The 25276-nt window shown below is 40.3% G+C and overlaps 1 protein-coding gene across 1 annotated transcript; it reads left to right on the plus strand.

Annotated features, from left to right (window-relative positions):
• The first annotated feature begins 4395 nt into the window (after nt 1-4395).
• GPR85 (G protein-coupled receptor 85) lies at nt 4396-11060 on the plus strand. Its single transcript, XM_057390499.1, has 3 exons — nt 4396-4837; nt 4932-5484; nt 7122-11060. Exon 3 carries the CDS (start codon nt 7297-7299, stop codon nt 8407-8409), a length of 1113 nt encoding a protein of 370 aa, XP_057246482.1. The 5' UTR covers nt 4396-4837; nt 4932-5484; nt 7122-7296; the 3' UTR covers nt 8410-11060.
• Nucleotides 11061-25276: the final 14216 nt, after the last annotated feature.

A 25276-nucleotide genomic window follows, 5' to 3' on the forward strand; every position in this document is an offset into this window, starting at 1 on the left:
AACAAGCACTTCAGTAATTCTTCACCACAGGACAACACAGGTCAACATATCTATGGCGCACAAACAACAAACAGCATATGAACCATTTGGACTCTCTAACGCTCTCTTCTCCCCTCTAATCATATATAAAAAGACACCATTTCTGAAGTCCAGCAATTTTAAAATGTACCTTATCTTTTTGCAGGCACAAGTAATTAGCTGTGCAATTTAACATTGGTGATTACTCATGGCCACAGTTAAGCTCATCTGCATTTTTAACTACCTGATATGCAAGAGAAGTCAAGTAATTCCACGTCCACACTACCTAAATTGCACAATAACTGAACTTAACACTGCAACACAGATGTAGCAGTTTATCTACAAAATCTAGATGCAAAAAATGTGTCCAGTCTCTCAAATGTAGTCCWAGTGAATGACCCGGTAAAAGGTGTTTAGAAGCCTGAGGATACAGTAAGTATTTAAAGGAATTTCTGGAAGCATATAGGGGCCTCTCTCCTATTTGAGTCACAGAAGTTTTCCTCTGCACGACAAAGCCTTTTTCATATGCTTGGCAGATTTAAGTGTATTTGCATTTAAAACTTCATTTATTCCTGTGTAAAAGTGCAACACAGATCTACTTTTAAGAACAAAAATTAATTTTCAAGGGGCAAGTAAGATTTTTTTTTWAAATACTCAATTATATGTTTTTGARCAATATTTATAAAACATSTGAGGATCTGGCTAAATATTAACATTAAATAGGTAATTGTTATCCATAAGAATTGTTACACTCACATGAAAATAATTTTGTCATAGGTGAAAACATGCAACACTGAGGCAGAGATCACTGGAGAGATTTTCAGTGCGGGGTGAAATTTATGTCTGTGTTGAGAGCCAGCCCAGGAGCCAGACACTGCCAACAAATGTCTTTACTCTGAAAACACTTTACTAAGGGTAAGAACCAAATATACTGCAGGTGACATTCTCTGTTGTGCAGGGGTCCTACACAGGTCTCTGTATTATGTAAGTCTGACTTAAATACTACTCCRAAGTTGCACAAATCTACTGCATGGGCAAGAAAGTTCCCTTGGAAGAATTCCTTGAGCCATTTGAAAAGGATGCACTTTAGTAGCATCTATCAGAGTTTCTCAAGCAATACATAAATCTTGTGCTGGCCTCTGCACCGGGATGGGCACACCTTGTAGATTATCTCTCCTGTTTTGTAGAAATATTGGAAAATCCTGCAGTTACATCATGCAGACAGGGCTAACACTGCATAAATACAAATTTCAAGACAGTCAGTTTACATATTAATTACTGAAATGATCAAGACAAAAGGGACATGGGTACTTTAGATTTTAGCTATTCACAGCTTCTAGCCCCAGGCTGAAATCCTCATTCCACTGAATTAATGAGAGAAACTTGAGGCCAATATCTTACCCCATTTTTTTACCTATCCTGTCTTCTAACACAATCTCTACCTCAGACTTCATTAGTGAGATTTCTCATGGTCAATCTTCTGTAAAACCTCTCCCATTCTGAGGAAAAAGTTCATTACAATGAGAATCCCTTAGGTAGCATCCTCACCTGGTTCACAACCGTGATACAGGATTTCAGGGTATATATCCTCAAAAGAAATAGATGGCAAGTACCCCAAATACTACTTAGCAACAAATTCCTCTGCATCAATATTTAACTGTGCCCCATTCTTGCACTCAATTTCCTGGCTCCTTAGGCGTGTGCACCCCAAGTATCACCTCACGGGAGTGAAATGCCCAGATCTGTAGATGATATCAAARACTGAGAATATCAAAGCAGGGTTCTCCAAAAAGATGATCTTAATCTGGGAATTGACCTAGTGGATCCAATTCACTAAGCAGAGTTCCTTGGTCATTCTTGAATAGTACCTATATTGAAAAAAAACCCCAAAGAAATGGAATATACAATCCTCAGTCACTATCAATAAAGCTGAGTATTTCACCAATTATTTTCTTGGTCATGATAATTAAATAATTCAAACAGGAGAAAATGAAAGAGCTCTGTACCTTTACTGTCAAGAACTTTATACTAGAGTTGTCCAAACCAGGAGATGGTTCTCATCTTTGATCTAAATCAGAAGATTAGGGAAATTGTTCTGGCTCTCTTATTTTCTAGTGAAAGTTCTAATCAGAACTGCTGCTAGCTCTGATGGGGTACATGAACACTCTTGTGCTTGTACTTCACTTACACTCTCTCCTTTTACCCTTCCTTCTTGGTGAACAGAAGCACATAAGTAGGGGTGAAAATGGCAGAGAAAGATAATTATTTCCCTAACAGTAATCACTTCTTTCTTCTGACATGCCTGCATGGGGCACAGGTTCTCTGTGKTTTTGAACCTCCTTGTTGCCCTTAGTGTTGCCCCCCTTATATTGTGGGGAATTTATTCAGGAGTCACAATCCTTCCTTGTGCCAAAACCCAAGAAATTCTTCCTGGCTACTCCTAATCCACTCACTTTGAAACATGGGCTCCCTCACACTTTTTTTTCTGAACCTTTCATATCTCTCTGTTTTGAAGAACTGGTTAGCAGTGACCTCTTCACCTCTCCTTACATATCTCTTCTTCTCCCCTCTCCAATCACACATTCATTTCCTGGTTCTTTCTTCCTGGAGCCATCTCTCTCTGACTTCTTCTGCCTGCACCTTCCAGATTTCCAACCCCATGACTAGGATTTTTTTTCCCTCCACGGAGGATGTTACCTGCCCCCAGTGCAACAGTTTAACACGGCATTATGTCCCTCAAACAGAAATCTTACTTTGATTTCTCTTGCCTGACAATACCCTTACAACAAAGAGAACATAGTTCAAGCCATATGATGGACTTCAGATTTGTGACTCCGAATGAGATAATCTCCATAATAATAATGCTCCCTAATGCATCTCTTTCTCAATGATTTCTATGATAGGAAACTAGCTTTATTAAGTGTCACTTCAATCTAGATGTCTACATTTTGTTGAACAAAATTAGAACACTTGTTCTCAGGTTACACCTATGATGAAAAATGGATTTATGCTGTACTGGTGGTTGAATACTGAATGAATTCTAAAGTTAACAGATTGCTTCTAAGCAGCTTGTTTCAGGTCTAAAAGAAAAGCAAGTTTTAAAATTCTATACAGCAACATAATTTTGTACCACCTCTAAAACAAAAGCCCAGACAGAAAGAAAACCTGCTGCACTGGATCTATTTTATGACAATGATGATTTTGTTGCATTGTTTACTCTTAAAAAAAAATCATCTTTCTTACACAAATCAGAGCGTAAGAATAGGCCCTGACCCTGACCATACTATAGTCATTCAGGGCCACAGATCATGCATCTTCCTAACCTTGCATTGAAAATATTTCATTTCCATGCATGGCATTTGGAGAATTCTTTCCTATATTAGACAGACCAGTAAAAGTCCTGCTCTTGCCAGCTTAGCTACTTCCTTGCCCTTCACATTTCAAGAATGACTTCAAAGGCCATTGTTTATATCTCTGAGGATACATATATTTAACAACAAAAAAGGGACACTTAGAAAGGTCTGCTTTGGTTAGGTGATGGTGCCATGAAAAGCACAACTTATAATAGTAACTTTAATAACCTCCCAAAATGACCATTTTTGAAAAGGAAACTAACCCCTGCCACCCCAAAGATGAGCACCAACATGTCCTCATAATTACATTAGCAGAAAAAAAAGTGGTACCTGTGCTTTGTGTGACTTTTCTACCTAAGAATAAATTTTATCTGAAACAGTTTTCAGATAAAATTATTTGAAATAGTGCAAGGTGGGTTTTAAGTAACTATACTTTCCAGTGGCTGCAGACCTCTAGGCTTCGTCAGGCTGCTACTGAAGCTAATTTTGTGGTTTGGCAACCAATTCCAATGCCTTTTAGTGAGTGTCAAAAAAAAGGAACCCAAACTTGACAACAGCCTTAAAAAATGCCCGTAGTCTACTAACGGTCTCACAGATGTGACACACATTATGAATCAGCCCCATAAATCTGTCCCCAAGAAGGATTTATTCTGGCTTGAATGGAAGCTCCCAGCAAAGAAGTTCCTCAGAATCCAAATCCYTCGACCCAAAACAAGCTGTTCCTCAGCTGCCTTGCAGCCAAAGCGAATTACTCTTGGGGCATGGCTTTCACGTTCCCACTTCTCCCGGATAAACTTCCATCCAAACCGAAGAGGCGGGAGGGCGGAGGGATCAAGCCTTCCCCCAACCCTTCCCGCTGGCTCCCGGTTTTGCCGCGGTGGCACCAGCGAGGGTCAGCGCCAGCGGGTGCGGGGGCCGGCGGGAGGCCCTTGCGGCGGCCCCGGCTACAGCCCGCCGCCTCCCGGCGCCGCCGCCCCGGCCCACCGGCCCGCATGACATCATCGGGACGGCTCGGGATCGATCCCCGCCGGCCGCCGGCTCGGGCGGGCGCTCCTCCGCGGCGGCCGCCGCTGCCGCCCTGCGCGCCCAGCGGGAACGCCGGCCCTGCCGCGGAAGGAACAGGCTGACACCAGATTCATCCCCGCCGCCATGCAGCGAGCGCGCTGACACTTCTGCGCCGGCTTCGGGCTGCGCGTCGGGAAGCCGCTCCACGGGCTGCGAGGGGGAAAGGTGCGGTGTCCTCACGGCCCCGCGGCGAATGCGCCCTCCGCGAACAACAACGGCACTTGTTAAGGAGCCCTCCCTGGCYCGGGGGTCAGGAAGAAGGAATTCACCGGGTGGGAATCGGGAGGAAGGAAAACGAGGCACGAGCGGGAGGATCAAGCAGCGGCAGCTGAAGAAACCGCCCGGTCCCTCTCCTGACAGGCTGCGACGCGCAGCGCGGCGGGCGCCTCCAGACCCCCGTTGTAAGCGAATGGGGCGGGTGGGGGAGCCCAGAGGCATAAACAAGGAGCGCAGGACCTAATTCCTTCCCCTCCCTTTCCTCACTGGCTTGCCCAGGCTCGCCAATAAATCCATCTCGGCTATGCATCGCGATGGGAACGTGCTGCCAAGGAGGCTGCTTTCCCGGCACTGAGGATGCTGCCTTCCCCGCACTGAGGAGGCTGCCGCTGCTGCCGCCGGGGCTGCCTGCGCACCACTGAGGACGCCGCTGCTGCCGCGGAGGTTGCCGTGCCCTCTCTGAGACAGCAGCGGCCGCCGCCGCCGAGCCTGCCGTGCCCTCGTTGAGGCGGCCGCCGCCGCTGCGTTACTGGGAGAGATTGTGGCGCTGCGACAGGGGAGGACGGGGCTCGGCGCGCAGGGGGGAGGCGCGGCGAGCATGCGCCGCCCGAGCCACTGACTGGATCCTCAGCCAAGGTACCGAGGCAAAAAAAAAAAAAAAAAAAAAAAAAAAAAAAAAAAAAGAAAAAAAAAAAAAAGAAAAAAGGGAAAGGATTGAGAGAAAGAAGAATGAATGACGGCAGAGGAGAATAGAAAAGACCGCCTGGGTAAAGCAGCCCCCGGTCGGCGGGAAGGAACAGCTCTGGCATGTGGGAATCTCCGGCACCAACAGGTAGGAGGAGAGGGGCTGGGGGCGCCGAGGGCTGCCGCGGCTGCAGGTGCGTGCGGAGAGGGCTCTCCTGCTCAGGGCTGAGGGGGGTGATTTCCAAAGAAGTGGCATGATGGAAGCCCTCACAGACAATGCCTCTTCCGCTCTCCCCAGCTCCCCGCCGCGGGGGGCTCTCGCACGGCTCCGGCAGATGCGGCTGATGCCAGGCAGCGGCACCCGGGCTGCCTTGCAGCGCGGCGCAGTCCAGCCCTGCATGGCCGGGCGTGGGGAGCGGCCGTGGCCGTGAGTGTGTGCGTGTGTGTCCGCGGCCGTGCGAGTGTGCCAGCGGTGCCGGGCGCTGTGCGAGCGTGCGGGCTGTGTGTGCGGAGGCAGGGCCGGCCGCCGCGGGGACAGCTCCACGGAGGAGGGGGAGCGGCGGGGCTGGCGGGAGGGGGAGGGGGAGCCTGATTTCATGGTTTTAAAACGATGCCATGATCTGATCAGCCTCTGTTTACACAGCAGCAATCAGGCTCTTTTGTGGACGGTAAGAATGGAAGGATTTTGCTGGGATTCAGTGGGAATATCCTTTGTACACCCGAGGTGGCATAGGAAACACTTCGTGTGAATAACGAAGGAGCCTGATCATGCCTGCTGTGGCTCCTGTCCCTGGCTCCGGAGGGAGAAAAAAGAAAAACAAAACAAAAAATCCGAAAAAGCTGCAACAGACAGTTCTTTATTTTATTTTATTGCATGAAATGTGTTCCGGTGCCATTCACTGGGAGGATTAATGGGAATCGCGGAGCCCTAATTAGCTTTAAAAAAAAAAATAACCAAAACAAAAAAGCCAACCAATTTATATGTTTATTAAGCATAACCAAAACTAGCTCTCCCGAAAGGATGGGCATTATATCTTGGCTGTGCTGCCTATTTTTGCTCAGTATTTACACTGACGATTGCTTATTATGAATTATGTCGAGGCTTTAACGATTTGCATTAAAGCACGGGGGAAGGGGGGGGGGGCGGGGGACGACACCCTAAAGCATACTGCTATCGACTGTCTAGATACCTGTTTATCTAAAAGCCTAAATGATAAAATTACGGTTTATAGCAGGAAGGGAGGGGGATAATGAATACTGTTTCTCTTACAAAATGCATAAACTAACACTGTGATTAATGTGCTTTGGTGACTTGGGTTAAAAAACATAAATTCTGCAGGCTTTCTTTGGGTGTGATCCATATCAATACAGCTACTGCCTCTTAAAAACATTGACAATACCGTAGCCATAAAATAAATGTGGGTAATGTCAAAATATCAGCAGTCTTTGGGGATTTTTAAAAAAAGATGTCAGTGATTAACTCTTGGGTTTGCAAACTGGGAGTCTTTTGATTCATAAAATCTCTGAGGCTTTAACTGTGAATTATGTGTGCTACCAAATATAAGAGGTATTGGTCACTCCTGAAACTGTAACAAGCCAAATCTGCCAATAATCAATCATTCTAAATAGTAAGTATAAAAAAAAAAAAGCCTCACTTTTTAAAAAACAAACAATAGTACTCAAATTTACAACTTCATTTGGTTCTCCATAAATTAACATCTTTGTTAGCACTTTCTGACATCATTTCGTGTTAACTTAAGAACTGATAGCTCGATTTTTTTTCAGATATTTTGATGGCATGACAAATCAGAAAGAAGAGGATGTACTGTATGACTAGACACAAGATCAGTTCTGTTTGTGGATTACATTTTCAGTAAGATGTATGGATCTATTTTTTCCTTGTTCTTAAATATAGATCATGAGACTTGACTGAGGCAATATACATATCATCCATCCATCTATGGCGAACTACAGCCATGCAGCTGACAACATTTTACAAAATCTCTCTCCTTTAACAGCTTTTCTGAAACTGACTTCACTGGGTTTCATAATAGGAGTCAGTGTGGTGGGTAACCTTCTGATCTCCATTTTGCTAGTCAAAGATAAAACCTTGCATAGAGCTCCTTACTACTTCCTGTTGGATCTTTGCTGCTCAGATATCCTCAGATCTGCAATTTGTTTCCCATTTGTTTTCACCTCGGTAAAAAATGGCTCTACTTGGACGTATGGGACTCTTACTTGCAAAGTGATTGCCTTTTTGGGGGTTTTGTCCTGCTTTCACACTGCTTTCATGTTATTCTGCATAAGCGTCACGAGATACTTAGCTATTGCCCACCACCGTTTTTATACGAAAAGACTGACCTTCTGGACTTGTTTGGCTGTTATCTGTATGGTGTGGACTCTCTCTGTAGCCATGGCTTTCCCCCCAGTTTTAGATGTGGGCACCTACTCATTCATTAGGGAGGAAGACCAATGCACTTTCCAGCATCGTTCCTTCAGGGCTAATGATTCCTTGGGATTTATGCTTCTTCTTGCCCTTATCCTCCTAGCCACACAGCTTGTCTACCTCAAGCTGATATTTTTTGTTCACGATCGCAGGAAAATGAAGCCAGTCCAGTTTGTTGCAGCAGTGAGCCAGAACTGGACTTTCCATGGTCCTGGAGCGAGTGGTCAAGCAGCTGCTAATTGGCTGGCTGGATTCGGAAGGGGTCCCACACCTCCGACCTTGTTGGGAATCAGGCAAAACGCGAACACCACAGGCAGGAGGAGGCTACTGGTTTTAGATGAATTCAAAATGGAGAAGAGAATCAGCAGAATGTTCTACATCATGACATTCCTCTTTCTGACCTTGTGGGGTCCCTATTTGGTAGCCTGTTACTGGAGAGTTTTTGCAAGAGGGCCTGTAGTACCTGGGGGATTTCTAACGGCCGCTGTCTGGATGAGTTTTGCCCAAGCTGGAATCAATCCTTTTGTCTGCATTTTCTCCAACAGGGAGCTGAGGCGCTGTTTCAGCACAACCCTTCTTTACTGCAGAAAATCCAGGTTACCAAGGGAACCTTACTGTGTTATATGAGGGAGCATCTGTAAATCTTTAGCCTTGTGAAACTACCATTCTCTGCTAAGCAATTGTGGCCTGTAGCCATGTCTTGAGGAGAAAATCAAGAATGGGATGTCAGCAGCTGTAAGGATTTGGGCAACATTCTGCAGTCTTTGCAATAGCTCACCTCTAATCCTGTTTCAAACCTAAACATGTTCCTGCTGACCACTGCTGAAGGTTTGTAATTAAGAACAAAGGACTGAACTACTGCCCTGAATTCCTTTATGTGGTTGAAATCTAGATTATGAAAGTAGCAGGTGCTAAGTATCAGTGCTAAATGCTGTGTATATCACTACATAAAATAAGAACATCAAAAAGATTAGCATTGGACATCTTAATAAATTAAGTTGATATGAGGTTAATGTGTTGATAAAACTAATTTTAGACATCTGAAGACCTTTAAAACATTTCATACAATTATTATTTTACAAAGACTGAAAACTGGGGACTCAAGTACTGTAACTGATTAAAGATGTGCCATGCATTATTGGATTATCACACTTACAAATCTGTTTGCCTTGTGAGTAAGTTTTGGGGAGCATTCCAAAGCAGTTTTTTTGTTCAAATTTTGACTTTAATTTTTTTTTCCTCCAAATATATTACTCTTTCTAATTACCATTTTCCTTAACAGTGAAATTACTAACATTTAACTGTATTCTGTGTTTTTTGCTGATTTGGTATAAAGTTTAATAGACTCTTATTTATATTTTTTAAAAAGCTAGATATCAGTCTGTTAGGCAACGTTAATGATAATATCCAGTCATAATTGAACAGTTATAATTATACAGAATAAACACATGTTGCCTTAAAGGGTTATCTAGTATCTTCCATTTTGTTTAGCATTGAAGCAAATAAGCAAGGAAAATTGAATCAATAACTCTGGCCAGTTTGGGAGTGCATGAAAGATCACTTAGTCCTCTTTTTTCCTTTTTACTCCAATGGTTCCCAAAATCAATATGCACATCACTGGGATTATATGATTTTTTTTCTAGGTGTGCCGCCCTTTCTAGTTTGTTCTGAGAAACACAGGCAGTTGATGTATGTTTATATTTTAAGACAGCTGTCATGGGGAGACCGCAGCCTTAGTATGATATCTTGCACAATTTGTGAAGCATTTATTCTACTGAAGGCACAGTCTTGTTTATATTTTCTGCACATTTTGGTGTATTGGTTGTTTTAAATTATTTAAGTTTTAACTTGTGAAAGCATATAATATGATTTCTTAGTATTTTAGAAATACATTAGAGTCTGTGAGTCTTTCCTTCTTTAAGATACAGATGTGTGGATTTCAATATAAAGTTGCATTTGCCAAAATTTACCTGTGTAGCTTGTTAATTTTCTTGGAATAAAATTTTACATTTTTCCAGTTATACAATTAACCTTTTTTATTTTGTCTAGTRAGCCAGCATGAAGTACTGAGAATGTAGCCATTATGAATTATTATCCTTTGCAGTCACTGTATTCCCAAACTGTAAATGCATGAATGATGGGGACCACAGGATTGATAAATGATATTATCTGCAGTAGCACTATTGTGTAGTTTATCATAATTACCCATCTATCTGTTCTAATATGTCAGTTATATTTAAAGTTACAACACAGTATTTGACATTAACTTCACAGTTTAATTTTGGAAAATGTGTCTATCTGAAGCACAACATCATTAGTTGGTCAGTCATAAAGAAGACAGATTTTTCTTAATTTTGGGAGAGACAAGATTAGAGGTCTTATTTCAGTATTGGTATATCTTGTCCTTTGTTGTAGTTTTATGACCAGCAAGTTAATGTATACATTCACAAGCAGCAGACAATAATGGAAATGCTTAAATTTGTATGATAACATTACACAATATATGCAACTATTCAGACAGTTGTGTCTATATGTGATCAGACAACTTGATCAAAGATTTGGTGAGCAATCTGTTTGACCTCACTTACACTTTTATACTGAGGTTGATTGGTTGAGAGGCATGGCTTTATATACTGTGTTGAAACAGAAAAATTGCTTAAATAATGAGTCCTCATCCATATAGGAATGTTTCAGAACGTAATTTGAAATGGGACCAATAAACTTCTACCAAAAGGACATTTTTATTACACTGAAAAAGTCATTGAAATTAAGGTAGTTAAACAATTGTCAGAGGTGGCAGAAGTGAATAAAAACTGAATCGTATGTTGAGAAAAATTCTGAAAGTCATCCCACTTAAGTTTATTAAAAGGTTGATTGGCAATAACTTCAGTCTAATTTCTTTAAAATAGTAACCTTTACAAGGAACATTGATATTACATATTGTAATAAAGAAGTACATATAAATAAACTTGTAAATAGTGCTATAGTTGTAGAAGTAGTCAGTTCTGAGGATTAGCCAGAAAATTTTCAACTACGAAGTTTCAAAACTGCAAATTTGGGGCCTGACCTAACTCCTAATAAAGTCAGTTGGTGTTTTCCCATTAACTTCATTTGGAGCAGAAGCAGGCCCTAGCATTTCTACAGTACTATACTTCTGAAATACTAAGAAGGCGGTATTTACTATGCAGTGGGAAAAGAAAAAAAAAATTATTTCCCTGGAAGTTTTGCAAGCAGCAACTGATGTAAATTAAAATAATAAACAGTAAACAAATCTGAAAGCAAATATTTTGATAAATGTTTTTCTTTTGATATGAATATAATTCCTTTGGCTATATGAAAGTACTGTATTGCTGTCTGTAAAAAGGGCAGGTACTTTTTATTAAGTGAATTTTTAGAATTGTGCCAGTAAGAAGTCTTGTGACCTTTTATTTTTCTCCAGCATTAAAAGGACAARGGGATGTTCAGTGAAATTAAAAGCCAACATACAAAGTAACATTTTATGCAAATTTATTACTCAGTGGAACACACTGGTACAGGATGTCAAGCAGTTTAGAGAGATTCCTACAAGAACTCTATGTATACATGAATTAAAGCAGTGCTTGCACTCTTTGCCATCAGTGTCATTTTGATCCTAGTCAGCATTTCAAAACTAATGTATTAAGGTATAAATTCAAAGGAGCAAGAAGGTTCATTCCAATTTAGTACACTGTTGTGTCATAGCGTGAAAAGCCTTTTGCTTTCATTTTAGTACAGGAGTTAAGCTGTTGCCAAAGCCAGAATACCGGGCTGGTAGGTTAGTCTTTTCAGAATAGCAAGGAGTATCACACTATTTTATATCTGCATTGATCTTTAATGCTTATGGGTAATGTGAAGTTAATAATTTTAATTTTCTGATGAGAGGGGAAAAAAGAACAGATTCCCTGAAGAAAAGACTGTCTGCCCCTGTTTCTTTCTTGCCTTCTGTTGCCCCCCTGGCCCTTTGGCAGCCTCTCCATCAATCCCTCTACAAGAGTAAATGTTTTGTGTACTGAGTATTGTATTTYTCCTGCTCCTTGGAAAGTGTCTCAGCTATTCCTCCTCCCCAGCAGATWAGCTCCTGCAGCAGCTTCCCAGGGTTTGTCAGTGTCTGGGTTCCCTTCCTGAGGATGGAGAGGGACTGCCAGTTCCTTCCAGCTGCTTTTGTAGTTCATGGATCTCACTTGGCTAATGCATGGGGTAGCTCTGTCTTCTGGCTTTGCTTATGAAGTAGATGCTGTTTATGTTCTGCAGAGAAAAATGAGAATGGGGAGGGGGCAGCAGGAAACAGCTTTCCCTCTCACAAGTTGTTCATAAGGAAACCACTGGTTTTGTTGCATTGCCCAAGAGCACATTGTTTTTTTAAAAGCATAATCAGTGTTAATGACCCTCTAAATAAATGAAATGTACAGTTAGCCAATTAAGCCAAGATTTTTGGTACAGCTACAAAGTCTTACTATAAAATGGCTTTYTGTCAGTCTCTAGGCCTTGAGGCAGAGGAGTCCAGTCTATCTATCTGTCTGCTTTTAAGTGCATTGTGTTTGTTCATTTGTTTTGCTTTTGCTTTGACTTCCAAGCATCTCAACATTTTATTTATATTAATAGGAATCTAGTATTTCAGGGGGTTGTTATCACTCATGGGCTTAAAAAAAATAATATTAAAGAGAACTCTGATGATTTTTGAKGTGAGTTAGGGAGGTATTTTGACAAACAATTGGTTTTTAGCAAATGTTGAATAAACCTGTGGCTTGTTGGACTCTTTCACAGTTGCACAGTTACGCCATTAGTTCTTAATTATTGCAATGGAATAGACATACCCACATAAAGCTAACACATGGGTAGTACAAAGCATGTCCACATTAGATAAAAACTTCCTATGTGTGTTACATTTATCTAGGAATGAAGTTAAGCTCAAGTAAAGAGTGAGATCAGAAATTCAAAGAAGAATGGTGGGTGGTTTTCCTTTTTTTTCTGCTTTGTTTCAGCATAGCACTGCTAATCTGCAACCTGGGTTACACACCCACATACAACTGAGAGTTGCCTGTACAATTCTGCATAGCACATAAGCAACTTCCTTCTAGTTTATATTCATTGAGAGCTGTATGAGTGCACACTACTAATCTGATTGACTTTTCAGAGAAAAGAGAAAGCTCAGTCTGAGGTACTGTTCTTCAAAATTAAAATTCAGTAGAAGTTCTCTGCTTTTGTGTACTGAAGTGATTTTGAGTGTGAAGAAATCAGTGATTTAAATCAGTAATGATGATAAGTATTCTTTGGCCATGGCCATTAAAAACAGGACAGGATGACATTTTAGAATGCAAATCAAAGAGTTTGATATTATACACCAAGACTTTGTGTGAGCGGGCTGAAAATAGGTCATACTTTACATTTAGAAAAATGTATGATGAAGCTATCCATTTAAAAGGATAAAGCCTTTAACTAGCCAGTGTGGAAAAAGAAGAGTGGACTTTAAAAATTGCTCATTATTAATAGTAAACAGTTTTTGTGGTATTTTTGCTCGACTGATCATCAAAGGAGTGTCACAGTAAATAAGTTGGATTTTTTGGTAGTCTAAAAAGGAAATTAGTAAGTACTATCTTCAGACATTTGAAATGAAGTAATTACAGTCATCTACATGTTTCATAACATTTAGATAACAAAATAATGGTTTGCATTTTCTGTACTTATTGATTTTATGTACTTAAGAAACAATGTCTTTAGACAGTAAGTTGGCTGATACAGCCCAATGAGAGACTTCTTTGTATCACAGGGTTTGTACTATGTTTTGCATGAAATAAGCACGAGAGRCATAAAACCAGAATTTATCTGATATCAACTTTAATCAAGTCTGCATTAGGTAGAAAACTTCTCCAAATGTTAGGCGAATTACTGTCTCCAGAGATTATCAAAATTATTCGGTGTTACTTCATGGGAAGTCCAGTTCACCTTTGTTTAAAAGCTCTCTGGTTAAAGATGTATATTTTATCATCCTTTCATTGGCTGTTTAACACAAGTTTTGGTCTAACATAGAGTTAAAAATGCCAAGTATGAAAATACTCATTTGAATTTGAATTATTATTCTACTGGCATGTGACATTGCAGTCACATGCTTCCAGTTTATTTCTTTGTTTTCATGGAAAGTTAGAGTTTAGATTTTCRGAGTGAAAACTGAAAAACAAGTATCTTGGAGGGGAGAGAAGAGTAGCCAAAAATATGTCTGTTAAGGTTGTCTTAGAAATGAAGACAGTTATCATATATGCTTTAGATTTTCTGCAAGGTTATATTCTAGCATCTTGCCTACTGTTTGCCTGTGTGTGTGTGTGGTATAGATATAATTCTCATGCCAATATTTACTACAGAATTTCCTGAGGCCTTTTATTTTCATTCTATAACCATCAAGCTCAGGCCTGCTCACATCCTTACGCAAATTGAAGAAATTGCTAAAAATGCAAAGTTTTGCGCTATAGTAATCTTCGTGGATCAGGTTCTATGGCAGACACAGTCAATGACTGCTCTAAGCAGAAGGTGGAAGGATGCCAGAAAGTTTTCATCCCTGTTTAAAGGCCATTTAAAATCCTGCTGTTGTCCCATAGTGAAACCATATTCTGTGGAACTGGCCCATCACAGGCCTGCAACCCACTCCATGCTGAGTTTAAGAAGGACTTTGGTTGCACACACTCTGAGTACTAACGGGAGAATTTCAGCAGTGGCAGAGGTGAGAAATGCCTRCACAATATTCATAGGCTACAGACGAGTGATAGGTGCTTGTCTCCTCAAAAACAGAAGTAACAGAATAAACAGAGGCCAAGAGATAAATGCATTTTGTAAGCTGCTTGGGATTTCATGCCTTCTTGGCCCCCTCAGAAGTGACTGAGAAGACCTGTTTTAGTCTTGATTTTGTTTTGGGGTTTTTTTGTTTTGAAAATGCATGCCATCACAGTTGCTCTATTCCATTCCACCTATTGCCAGCTGAGCATTTGATTTCATTCTTAATCAAGTCTGTATATTCTTTAAAGTACATATCTAACAGTAAAATGTATTAGTAGCTTCGCACTGATTATGCAGATGCATATCACTGTTTGTGCTTGCACATTTCTATAAGCATTTCCTGTGTTTCAAACACAGAAATCCTATTTTTGAAATTAAGGCACTCTACAATTATGTGTTTCTTGATTTTTCTGTGAAAGCCCTTTAAGCTTTGMATATTTCTCCTGTTTGTTCCAAAACACTAAATGCAGATTCTTAGGACATACCACAGGGAACATTTGATTTCTTTGACTGCAGGACTGTTTGGACATCATGAGACTAGATGTGTATATTTAGCTCCTGCATAATAATTTATGGTAATGACTGGGCTATAGAATCGATAGTAGTGGGACTGATGGAATAGTGTATTTTGGTAACTGTGGCTTTAAAATATGTTGTAAGACTTTCAGCACAAAGGAGAAATGCTCCATTTGTGAGATAATTATGTAAATGAAAAGTAAACACACACACAAATGAGTACAGTTCTATAGGATTTTGATTAACATATTCAGTCATAGCTCTAGCAAGATGAGCATAAGCAAAAAAACAAAAAAGAGAAAGTATCTTACCATTTGAAACATAATCCTTGTGACTTTGGCTTGATTCYTGCAATCCCTACTCTAGGAAAATTTCCCCTCCCTTTTGTGGAAACTTATCTCAATAAAGACAAGAAGATTTTGGTCATTTATATCAGTGTTTATGTTTTTTAATTGACTGGTTCAGTGAGAACATGGCATAGCAGGATTGTAAATGTAACCTCTGTCATAGTGTATGTGCAAAAGCAATCTTTCAGTGGRTATCAAGAGGGAATCTGTATGCACATAGGTACCTTTCTCAGACTCTCCAAAATAGCATAGTAGAGTTGATACCAAATAGGGACAGCTCAAGCCCTGGAAGTGCACGAGGTATCATACTGAAGTGTGATGAGTGAATATAAAATCAGATAGATGCAAGGAAAGCAAGGGACATACAGTAATAGTTTCCTATGTTAATAGTTGTAAATAATGCTTTTGGACTAATTTGTAAACCTCCTTCTAAGCTCCTGAGTAGTGGTCAGGGCATCTGCAGTAAGGTGGGGTGTAATGGTGCAGCTGAGTCCTTATGTTCCCTTCTTTTAGTTAGGAGTGAACTGGAAGCAGTACACGTTACAGTTCCTGAATCAACCACCTTCATGGTAGTAACATTCAATAAGCTCATCAGCCAAGGGGTCTGCTCCAGATGGACCATTTGGCCACAGTCAAATTTTTTAAATTTTTCTTTTATTGCTTTCTGTGAGTAGTTCTGTTCTTAAAAGATGGAAAGAAATGTATATTGAGCAAATCCTTTTCAGCCCAGTGTCGGTGTGAGGAATTTTATTTCTAAGAMTGGAGATATGTGTGGAAGCCCCTCATAGTTTTACCACATCTGTCAGACACTCCTGTATTTTGGCTCAGTTAGCACACATGCACACAGGGGGCTCACACAGGGTCCTTTTGTCAGCATTCAGGTTCCTTTTCCTCTGTTCACCCCCACAAAGACAGACACCATTGTTCCTGGAGGCACTTCTGTAGAGATGACCTTCCTCTAAGAGACACATTTTCACAAAAGCTGAGATTTGTTGTATGATTCTGTATCGGAGAAAATGAGTCAATTTTGTATGTTTTGGATTAAAATTTCATGTTAAATTTTCTTCTTAGCATACTAACTGAAAGGCAATATCACAGAAAAGCYAATTGCTCTTCCCAGCCAGGAAGACCACCAATCTAACTGGTAAATACACTTCCAGTGGGAATATTAGGATCCTTTGTTATCAGTTAAATAAATACTTGATATGATAATAATTATTGCAATATTTGATTATGTGAAAGCCCTGAAAGGGTTAATTTTCTGCCTTGCATTTTCCTTATGTAAATATCCTCATTCCATTTCATGCAGGACAGGTTTGGCAAATGTGGATGTTTTGGGTGGTATTGACATCTAAGTTATGCCATCTAAGGACAAGTGCTTGCTGATAAATAATTTACTCAGTTAAATTTCAGAAGACACCTCATAAAACTAGCTACCACCCAAAAAAAAAGCAATGTTTTCTTAAGTCACATATGTGATCCTTTAAATATTGGCATTGGTACCTGGGTATTGTCAAACGAGCATTCAAACCTAATACAGAATTAGAAACCAAGCTGTCAGGATAATTTCTAGTCACTGAATATAACTACAAAATGTTATTGTTATATATATTCTACCTGTCTGCTTCTTTGCAACTATTGAAAAAATGTGTATGATAAGATTCAGATGGAAAAGCCTTGACCAAACTGAAATTAGTAATAAAGTGCCTGTTGCATACAGTGAGGATAGGATTCTATGTCTAAACCTTTATTTCTAAAGACAATGGATGTATGCCATACAATTGATGTCTACATTACYCTCGTGTATGGACAGCATGTCTGAGAAATGAGTTTCTAAGGCCCAGTTCACATTCTTAAGCTTTCTARTTCTGTTTTCTTTATATCAAGGTCTTCATACTATTCTGTTACAGCACTGAGATCTAAAGTGCTGTTGTAATTTGTATTTATATAACTATGGTGCTTGATAGGCTCCTTATARAAAATTACTCCTTTATGTTAGGCTCTGTGAAAAAGCAGCCTCTGACTAAAAGTAAATAATTAAAAGATAACACAGAAGGATACAGACAAGTGGGATTTGAAGGAAATTATGAGACAGTGTTGTTAAGTTCATTTTGAGGCAGTGCTGGTAATCATGGTGAGCGAGGCGATCCGAGCATATTCCAGCTTTCTTTTTTTTTTTTTTTTTTTTGAGAGCAAGAGAGATGATTGAAAAGTAAAGCTTTAAAAGAATTGAAAAATAACAAGGGGGTGGATTCTCAGAAGAGAAGAGCAGCTTGGGAGAAAGTACAAAGGCTGTTCCCTGAAAATGTAATTGTCAGTGATAATTGTCAGTGGTAGTCTGTCAACATGAGCAGATTGGAATCTCTTGATAAAGAGAAAAAGATGATAGGCCAAGAAGAGCAGAATGAAGTCACATTAAGCTGAGGAAGGGACTGAAAATGACTACTGATTCACAGGATTAGTTAGAAAAAGGTAATTAGAGGTCATGTTGAAAGTAAGGTTTAATGAAAACAGTTGGTGAAAGCCAAGAACATTGACTCCAGGTAGTGAGTGCAGTCTGTGAGCTTGAAAGGGAGAGGTGGAATAAAATGGCATAATAGTTACCAAAATAATGGAGATACAGGCCACCTTCCCCCTTTCATTTTATTTATAAATTAAGGAACAGACTGCATAATGTCAGAATGGCTAGGTGAGCAGAGAGAGGAAGGAAGAAGGTGATGGACCATAACGAGGTGCTGAGAGTCAGAACGAGTTAGGAAAGGGTAATGGGAATGGAGAACAGTTGAAAGAAAGGTGGCAGAAAGACCAAATTTGGATGAATGTCCTTGGAGTAAAGTGGGAAGATGTGAATTGACATTCCAGAAGATGGAGGACTCTGGTAARAATGGAAAGGATGACAACACCAAGGAAGAGGAATTGTGTCAGTCAGGGATGGGGAGGCACAAAGAAGCTGCTCGCCAGGAGGATGCCAGGAGCCAGCAGTGAGGGTACCCAAACAGGAGCCGGTTGTCTATCAGAGGTTCTGCTTATCAAGGGCATTGTGCTAATGCATGGCAAAAGGGAGCAACGCCAAGGAATTCCAACACTGGTGAGGTCTGGACAGCTGCCCCCCCATGGCTGGAGGGCTGGACTTAATGTGCTTTAAAAGATCCCTTCCAACTCCCAACTTTCTATGGTTCCATGAGTTGTTATCTTAGTGCTCTCAAAGTCTTGTAGCTAGTATTGCATTTGAGTTCAGTAGGAGCTTGAAGAATGGCTGAATAGTATCCATTATTTACTGTTCTTTCCTTTTTAACATTTTAACAGAGTTTCCTGTTCTGTTTCCATATTATTTTTCTTGCTCTTTTTGTAGTATTACTCTACTAAGTAAAACTGCCTTMTTCATGACACTATGTATTTAGAGCATGTTGGCCCAGCAATTCTGATAACTTTCAGGCTGAATGATAGCTGTTCAGAGCAGTGAAAGCACAGTTTTAGTGCAGTTTGAAAGCACTGCAGTGTTTTATCATCATTGTCTCCTATAATGGGTGTATCTTGGTTTGGTGAAGTGACCATTAGGATGGAAGCCAGTAACTTCCAGGTTCTCATTACAGCTTTGCCACTAAAATCAGTGCATAGGTGACCTTGGAAAATTCATACAGGCCAAGTTTTTACTATCCACTAATTTTAACAAGTCAAGGACATTTTGGATTTCCAGTTTAAGATACTAGTGAATCTATTCCCAATGGAATGCAGCACCCTTAGGCATAGATTCTATTAATGTTGTTGGTGTAGAGGTGGTAAAATTCATCAGAAATGTTCTGACTTTTTTTGCCAAGTCCTGATCTTCTGCAGGAAATTTCAGCTTTCACATCACAGACTGCTTCTTCCTGAGAAACAGAAATTATCCTTTAAAGTTCTGGTTTTTGACCGTTTTTTAAGATTAGGGCCAACAGTACTTCCAGAYAGTCTTACAAAAACGAGGTAACCAGATTAGTGGTCACCTTGAAAATGTATGCTGAAAACTTCTTTTCTGCATAGTTTGCCAGTTGAATTAAATGGCTTACAAAATAACTTACTTGAAGGGTGAGAGATTTAATTATGTAATGTTTCTAGATTTCTGAAACTCATTATGAATCAGGATTTATGCCCTTTACTTGACAAGGCCATGGTAAGATGCCCACAGACACTCCAGGCAAGCAAATAATTGTTTTTTCAGTTAAAGGTTGATGAGACAGTGTGGTGGTCAGCTTTCATTGCTGACAGTAGACTACAGCCCAAAAGTTTGGAGACAAATGTGACAGATAATTTGGGATGTTCAGATAACCTCATCTTGCCAAGAGATATGTTCATTAAGTTGTCAAAGAACTGAAATGGATGCATTGCCCATCCATCTGGCATAGAATTTGAATRCAACTGAATTCCTGACCTCAGAAATGATATAAGCATTTCTGAATAGACTTGACTGATAAATGTGCATAAACAGAGGCTCTTGGAATAAAACTGTTCTAAAAGCAGAGTGAAAAACACTTCTGAGATCTAGAGACTCATGACAACATTGATAGATGGTAATATACTCATATAAAAAAATTTTACTGAGTACTAAATAATATTTTTAAAATATTTGCACAGGATTTTTAGTACAATTAATAAAGCTCTCTGTAGCCTGAAGAAAGGTGTCAGAAGTTGAAGTGCCTAAAACTGAGATACTGAATTAATCACAATGAGTTTTCTGAGGGCTGAATAGATAATCTGCATGATTTTAAATATTAAAAACCTTTGTCAGGGTAGATGTGCCTGAAAAAATGCAAGCTGGCAGTTACACATGATTAAGTCACAGTTGTCTGGGCAATTCTATATCTGGGTTACCACAGACTATTTATTATAAATAAAAACAAGTATTGATACCTGAGGTTTTTTTAAATTTACCTCTTCCAGGCAGCAAAGTTGTTATCATTCAGGTGAATTCTAGCAATGTCATTTTAAAGCCTTTATATTTGAAATTGTGTCATACCAATATAATATTAGAGCTCAAACCTACAAAACAGGGGTGACTCGTAATGATCCTGTGGAAAGAGTAGCACTATGGAGAGTTGGTGTGTCACTTGGGGGTTCCTATGAGCAGCCCAGCTTCCCTTGAGTGTCAGTGGAGTTTCARCAAACAGGCTAATGGTTTGATTGATAGTTTTGGAGAGAGATTCTCTGGTTTCTGGAGGTTTTCAATACAGGCATGTGAATCAGAGGCTGAGGCTTGATGGTAAATACCCTTTAAGTCTATTTTCAGTCTCACTGTATGAACACGGCCTCACTCTCAGGACTGACTGTAAGAAAAAGAGAAGACTCATCTTTCACTGTGCAGGAGAGCTGGTGCATGAATTTAAACTTCTATAAAAACAGATGGCAACATTTTCTTTTCCACTCCCTTTTCTCGGCATGGAGCATCACTGTCTTCAAGGCACAAATCTCGAGATATGTTTATCGACAGAGCTAATAGCAAAGCCTGCTTGTGCTGTATGAGCAGTTTTAAAAAGTGATATATTTCTCAGTCTCATGAGGATGTTGAAAACCTCAACTTCACTTGTGAGCACTTCCAAGCAGCTTGTCAATAGCTATTCTTGTCAATGAGGCTATTGTAGATACCCAGRGGGCACCCATGTCACCTGTGTAGGTGCAAGTGGCAGCTTCTAGTAGATCCTCAGAATCCACGTGGAATTTAGTAGCACCACAGGGCAGAGACTTCTGCCAGCATCCAACCCAAAGAACATAAAAGCAGACTTGTAACATTTTGCTACTGGAGGTTCAGATTTAAGTATTTCTATGGCAAGTGTCATATCGGCACTTGATCTGGCCAAGTACTGCTCTACTCTTTATAATTTTTTTTCTTTCCTCCTTTTCCATTTGTTACAGCCTCAAGACAATGTGTTCTTGGAGGACAACAGCTGAATAAGTCAATTATATTTGTCCCTATTCGACAAAAATTCAGCAAAAATTAATTTATGTCCTGAGTTTGCTCTGCTTGATCCTCCATGCTTGCTTCTGAGCATCTCATTKTAGGAAGACAGAGTTCATGCTCAGGTGAAAACTTAGATTTACTCTGCGAGGACTACTTAAATCTATGAAGATTTGCAGCATCCACTCTTTAGTCTACCTTCTTTGTTTAGTGGTATGGAGGCTCAAGGCCATATGTTCCATGCCGCTTGTCAAAGGTTCTTGCTTCAGCTCTCAATGACCATCCCACAGTGCCTTCCTATACCCCTCATCTGGAAAGAATCCAGACTGGTATTCTGGGACACGTCTGGTGGGTTCAAGCCATGCTGTGGGGTTATGCCTGTCCAATTGCTACTGCTTCAAGGGCAGGCTCTAAAAAGGTGACATGCCAGCTCTTGAAATCGTCCTCCTGAATGCAGGCTTGCATCCAAACAGTTCAAGCTATGGCTGTAAGCCACACACAGCTCACAAGGTGGTTTCTACAGTCTGAGGGCAAGCTAGTTCTGTACTTGAGAGCTGTGGTGGCACAGGATGTCCTTAGGCAACTGGAGCAGAGGGAAGAGCTGCAGCAGGAGGAGTGTGGTAGACACTGGACTTCAATCTGAAAAAGGAGGAGGACATACAGGTGACAGAAATTAGAGTGTCAGGAGGCAGGGTACCTGGGAACAGTGTGGGGGGTCAGAAAAGAGAGGTGATGTGGGCAGATGACAAGAGACATAGAAGTTYAGGGGCAAGGAGTAAAAGAAACTCAGGGACAAGTAAACTTGTGTATCTGTGTGGGAGAGTGTAGTGGTTTGAAAGGCTGCTGGAATGTAAGCATTTGTTAGTAGCCATTCTGGGCATCACACAGTCAGTTTAGACACAGACTAAGTGCCAATGGTTTAGCAGGAATTGCGAAACATGCTTGAAAAATGAGAAAAAATGCAGTCTGAAAGTTTCCCAGGAGTCTGGGGTACAGTGGCAGTTAGACCTGGTGATCCTGTTTTTTTGAGGTCTGTTGCAATTCTGGTACACACCTCACTGAGGCAGAACAAGTTGGAGGGAAGGTGTGAGAGGCTGTACTTGAAGGGTGTTTATGGTTTGGTACTTTCCCTGCAGACTTTCCCACAGTGTGTTCCTCAGAGGCCTTAAGGACTGAAAACTGCTCCTTTGCAGAACTCCTGAGGGAGAAGGGGAGCAGCATTGCTTTTCATCCTCGTGGGCCTGACTCTTTCCTCCTTTCCTTGTAGTGTGACACAGGAGGGAAATGAATATTCCAGCTCATTGAACCTGCTTGGTGAATCTGGCATAGCATTATTTAAGATGACTGAGKTTTTTGCATCTATTTTTTTAATTGATTCCATCTAACAGCATTTGAAAAACCTTGAAGATCATTGTATGTGCACAAACTCAGCCAATTTGTTTGTTGCAAGGATCCAACCATAAAGTGTGTATATCCGAGGCAATTGTGAATTAAGACTTAAGCCGTTCAAGCAAGTCTGTAAATAACATTCAGTAAATAACTTTYAGCCTCCTGGTTCCCAAAAAGTATCCAGGCAGAGCCTGGAGAACCGATGCATTCAGCACAACACTGCCCTCTGGAGCTCTCAGAATCATTCTCATTGCAAACCAAACAAAGGAAAAATAGAAGGGAAAAATAGGAAAAGGCCCTGCTCTCCAATGTAAAAATGCATTGCAGAGTGTACACAGTGCAGTGAGTAATGAAAAGAGCAATGCTTCAGAAAGCAATGGAAAAATAAAGACATTCATCCCCATCTCAAATGCCGGGAAGTATTTTCCAACATTGAATGGAAGGCGGAAAGAAATTGAGAATTATAAACAGACCTGGAAAGAGTGACACATAGTGACAAAAATGCTTTTTAATTTTGCTTAAAGGTGTTGGCAGCATTCTAACAAAAAAAATAAGTCCAACTATTGGGAAGGAAAAAAATAATTTGCTCTCTCAAAAATCTATTTTAGATGCAGTTCTTTTTCTGCTGTGCATCCTTTCATATTTTGATAGTGTTTGTGTCAACGCAAAGATGATATGTTACCTTGTGCTGTCAAGAGCTTACCAAAATAAACCTCATCAACAAGGCATTAAATAATAATATCACCTTTCCCCTGAAGTTTTTATATTCTCTGTGATGTACTTATGCATATTTTTAAAAGAACTTAAATTATTGATTCCCACCTTCCATCAAACCTGTCTAAGCAGTGAAGTGTGTATAGAATGTTGTGTTGTACTAAGCTCTGTTAAAGAACAGCCCACAGCCCTTAATTGAAAGCATGGACTTGTTAGAAGTGAATATCTTGAGTTTATGGAGGGCTGAGTCTTGCAAACACAGCCTATAACCAGTAACAACTCCTAATTGCTGATATTTCTGATAGCAGATATTATTCTCAGTAGTGTACCTGCACAGAATTGGATTAAAGGATTTAAGAACCATTCCAATACCTTCTCCAAAAAGCATTTTTCTGTTAAAGTAAATGGTGGAAAATCTGAGGTTAGAAGGAACCCCTGGAGATTATCTAGTGCAAACATCTGCTCCAAGAAGGGGTCAGCTACAGGAGATAGCTCGGGGTCACATTCAGTCAGGTTTTGAATGCTTCCAAGGATGGAAGATCCACAACTTTTTTGGGAACTTGTTCCTCGATTTGACAACCCTTACAATAAGACAGTTTCTTCTTATTTTTAAATGGTGTTTCCTGCTTCTCAGTTATGCCATTGATTCTCATCCTGACACAGAGAAGAGTCTGACTTCTTTACTCCTCCAATCAGGCATTTATATACCTGGATAATATCCTCACTTAAACAGTTCCAGCTTTCTCAGCCTCTCCCCATATGTCAGGTGAACCAAGCCCTTACCTGGCTTTGTGGCTCTTTTTGAACTGTCTCCAGTATGTCCATGTCTCTTGTAATGAGGAGTCCAGTGCTGGGCTCAGCATGCCAGAGGCATCTCACCAGTGCTGGGCAGACAGGAAGGATCATTTCCTGCATCCTGCTGGCAAGGGTTTTCCTAGAGCAGCTCTGGATGTTGTTGGCCTTTGCTGCAGGAGCTCGTTGCTGCTCTGTGTTCAGTTTGGGGTGCACAAGGATCCCAAGGGCCTTCTCTGCAAAGCAGCCCCAGCCTGTGCCAGTGCCTGGGGCTCTTCCTGCTGAGAAGAATTCGTAGTGCAATTCAGTGTTATCAGGATTGTAGCTGCCAATTTTGAAAAGAGCTGAAATGATGACTTGGGAATAAATAACTTGTATTGCTGTAGTTGAAAGAAAGGTTATTTGAATACCAGTAGGCTAAGGGGAATGGATTGAAACAAACAAAAATGGCAGGGGAAGGGAAGCAGTGATCCTCTGATCATAGAAACAGAACTGCTGAATTACTCCCTCAGGGCTTGAGCCAGTATATATTTAAGCCTGTGTGAGCTTCTCTRTGGTTTTGGGGGCACTAAATGAAGCCAATGAAGAAAAGAAGAAAGTTTCCCTAACATTTTTTTCAATCTTGCAAATAATAAACAGCAGCAAAGCARGCATCTAAAAATAGTGGGAATTCTGAAAATATTTCATAAATTGAATTTAGATTACAGAAAATGTAAAATATTAACTAAGAACATTAGTAGTCAGCCTCAGTGAGGTGATTGTTTACCTGCAAAAAAATATCTGCATAAATGTTTGCAGGACTGATACATATATGGGAAAGGAGATCCAAAGTAAATAATAACACAGAAAAATCTACTGTCCTCTCTCCATTGATTGGGGAAAAGAATTAGCTTGGCACTACAAGATTTAAATTCCTGTAAGTGTCCTAAGCAGTTGACTGCTCGGCAAGTGGGAGGAAAGAGAAATTATTATATATTTTACTCTGTGAGGTTAGTTATGAAATCCTGATGCCAACACTGCAGTA

Source organism: Malurus melanocephalus, unplaced genomic scaffold (genome assembly GCF_030028575.1).
Source record: "Malurus melanocephalus ecotype Western Australia unplaced genomic scaffold, MMel_1.1 scaffold_27, whole genome shotgun sequence".
In the NCBI taxonomy this organism is placed as follows: domain Eukaryota; kingdom Metazoa; phylum Chordata; class Aves; order Passeriformes; family Maluridae; genus Malurus; species Malurus melanocephalus.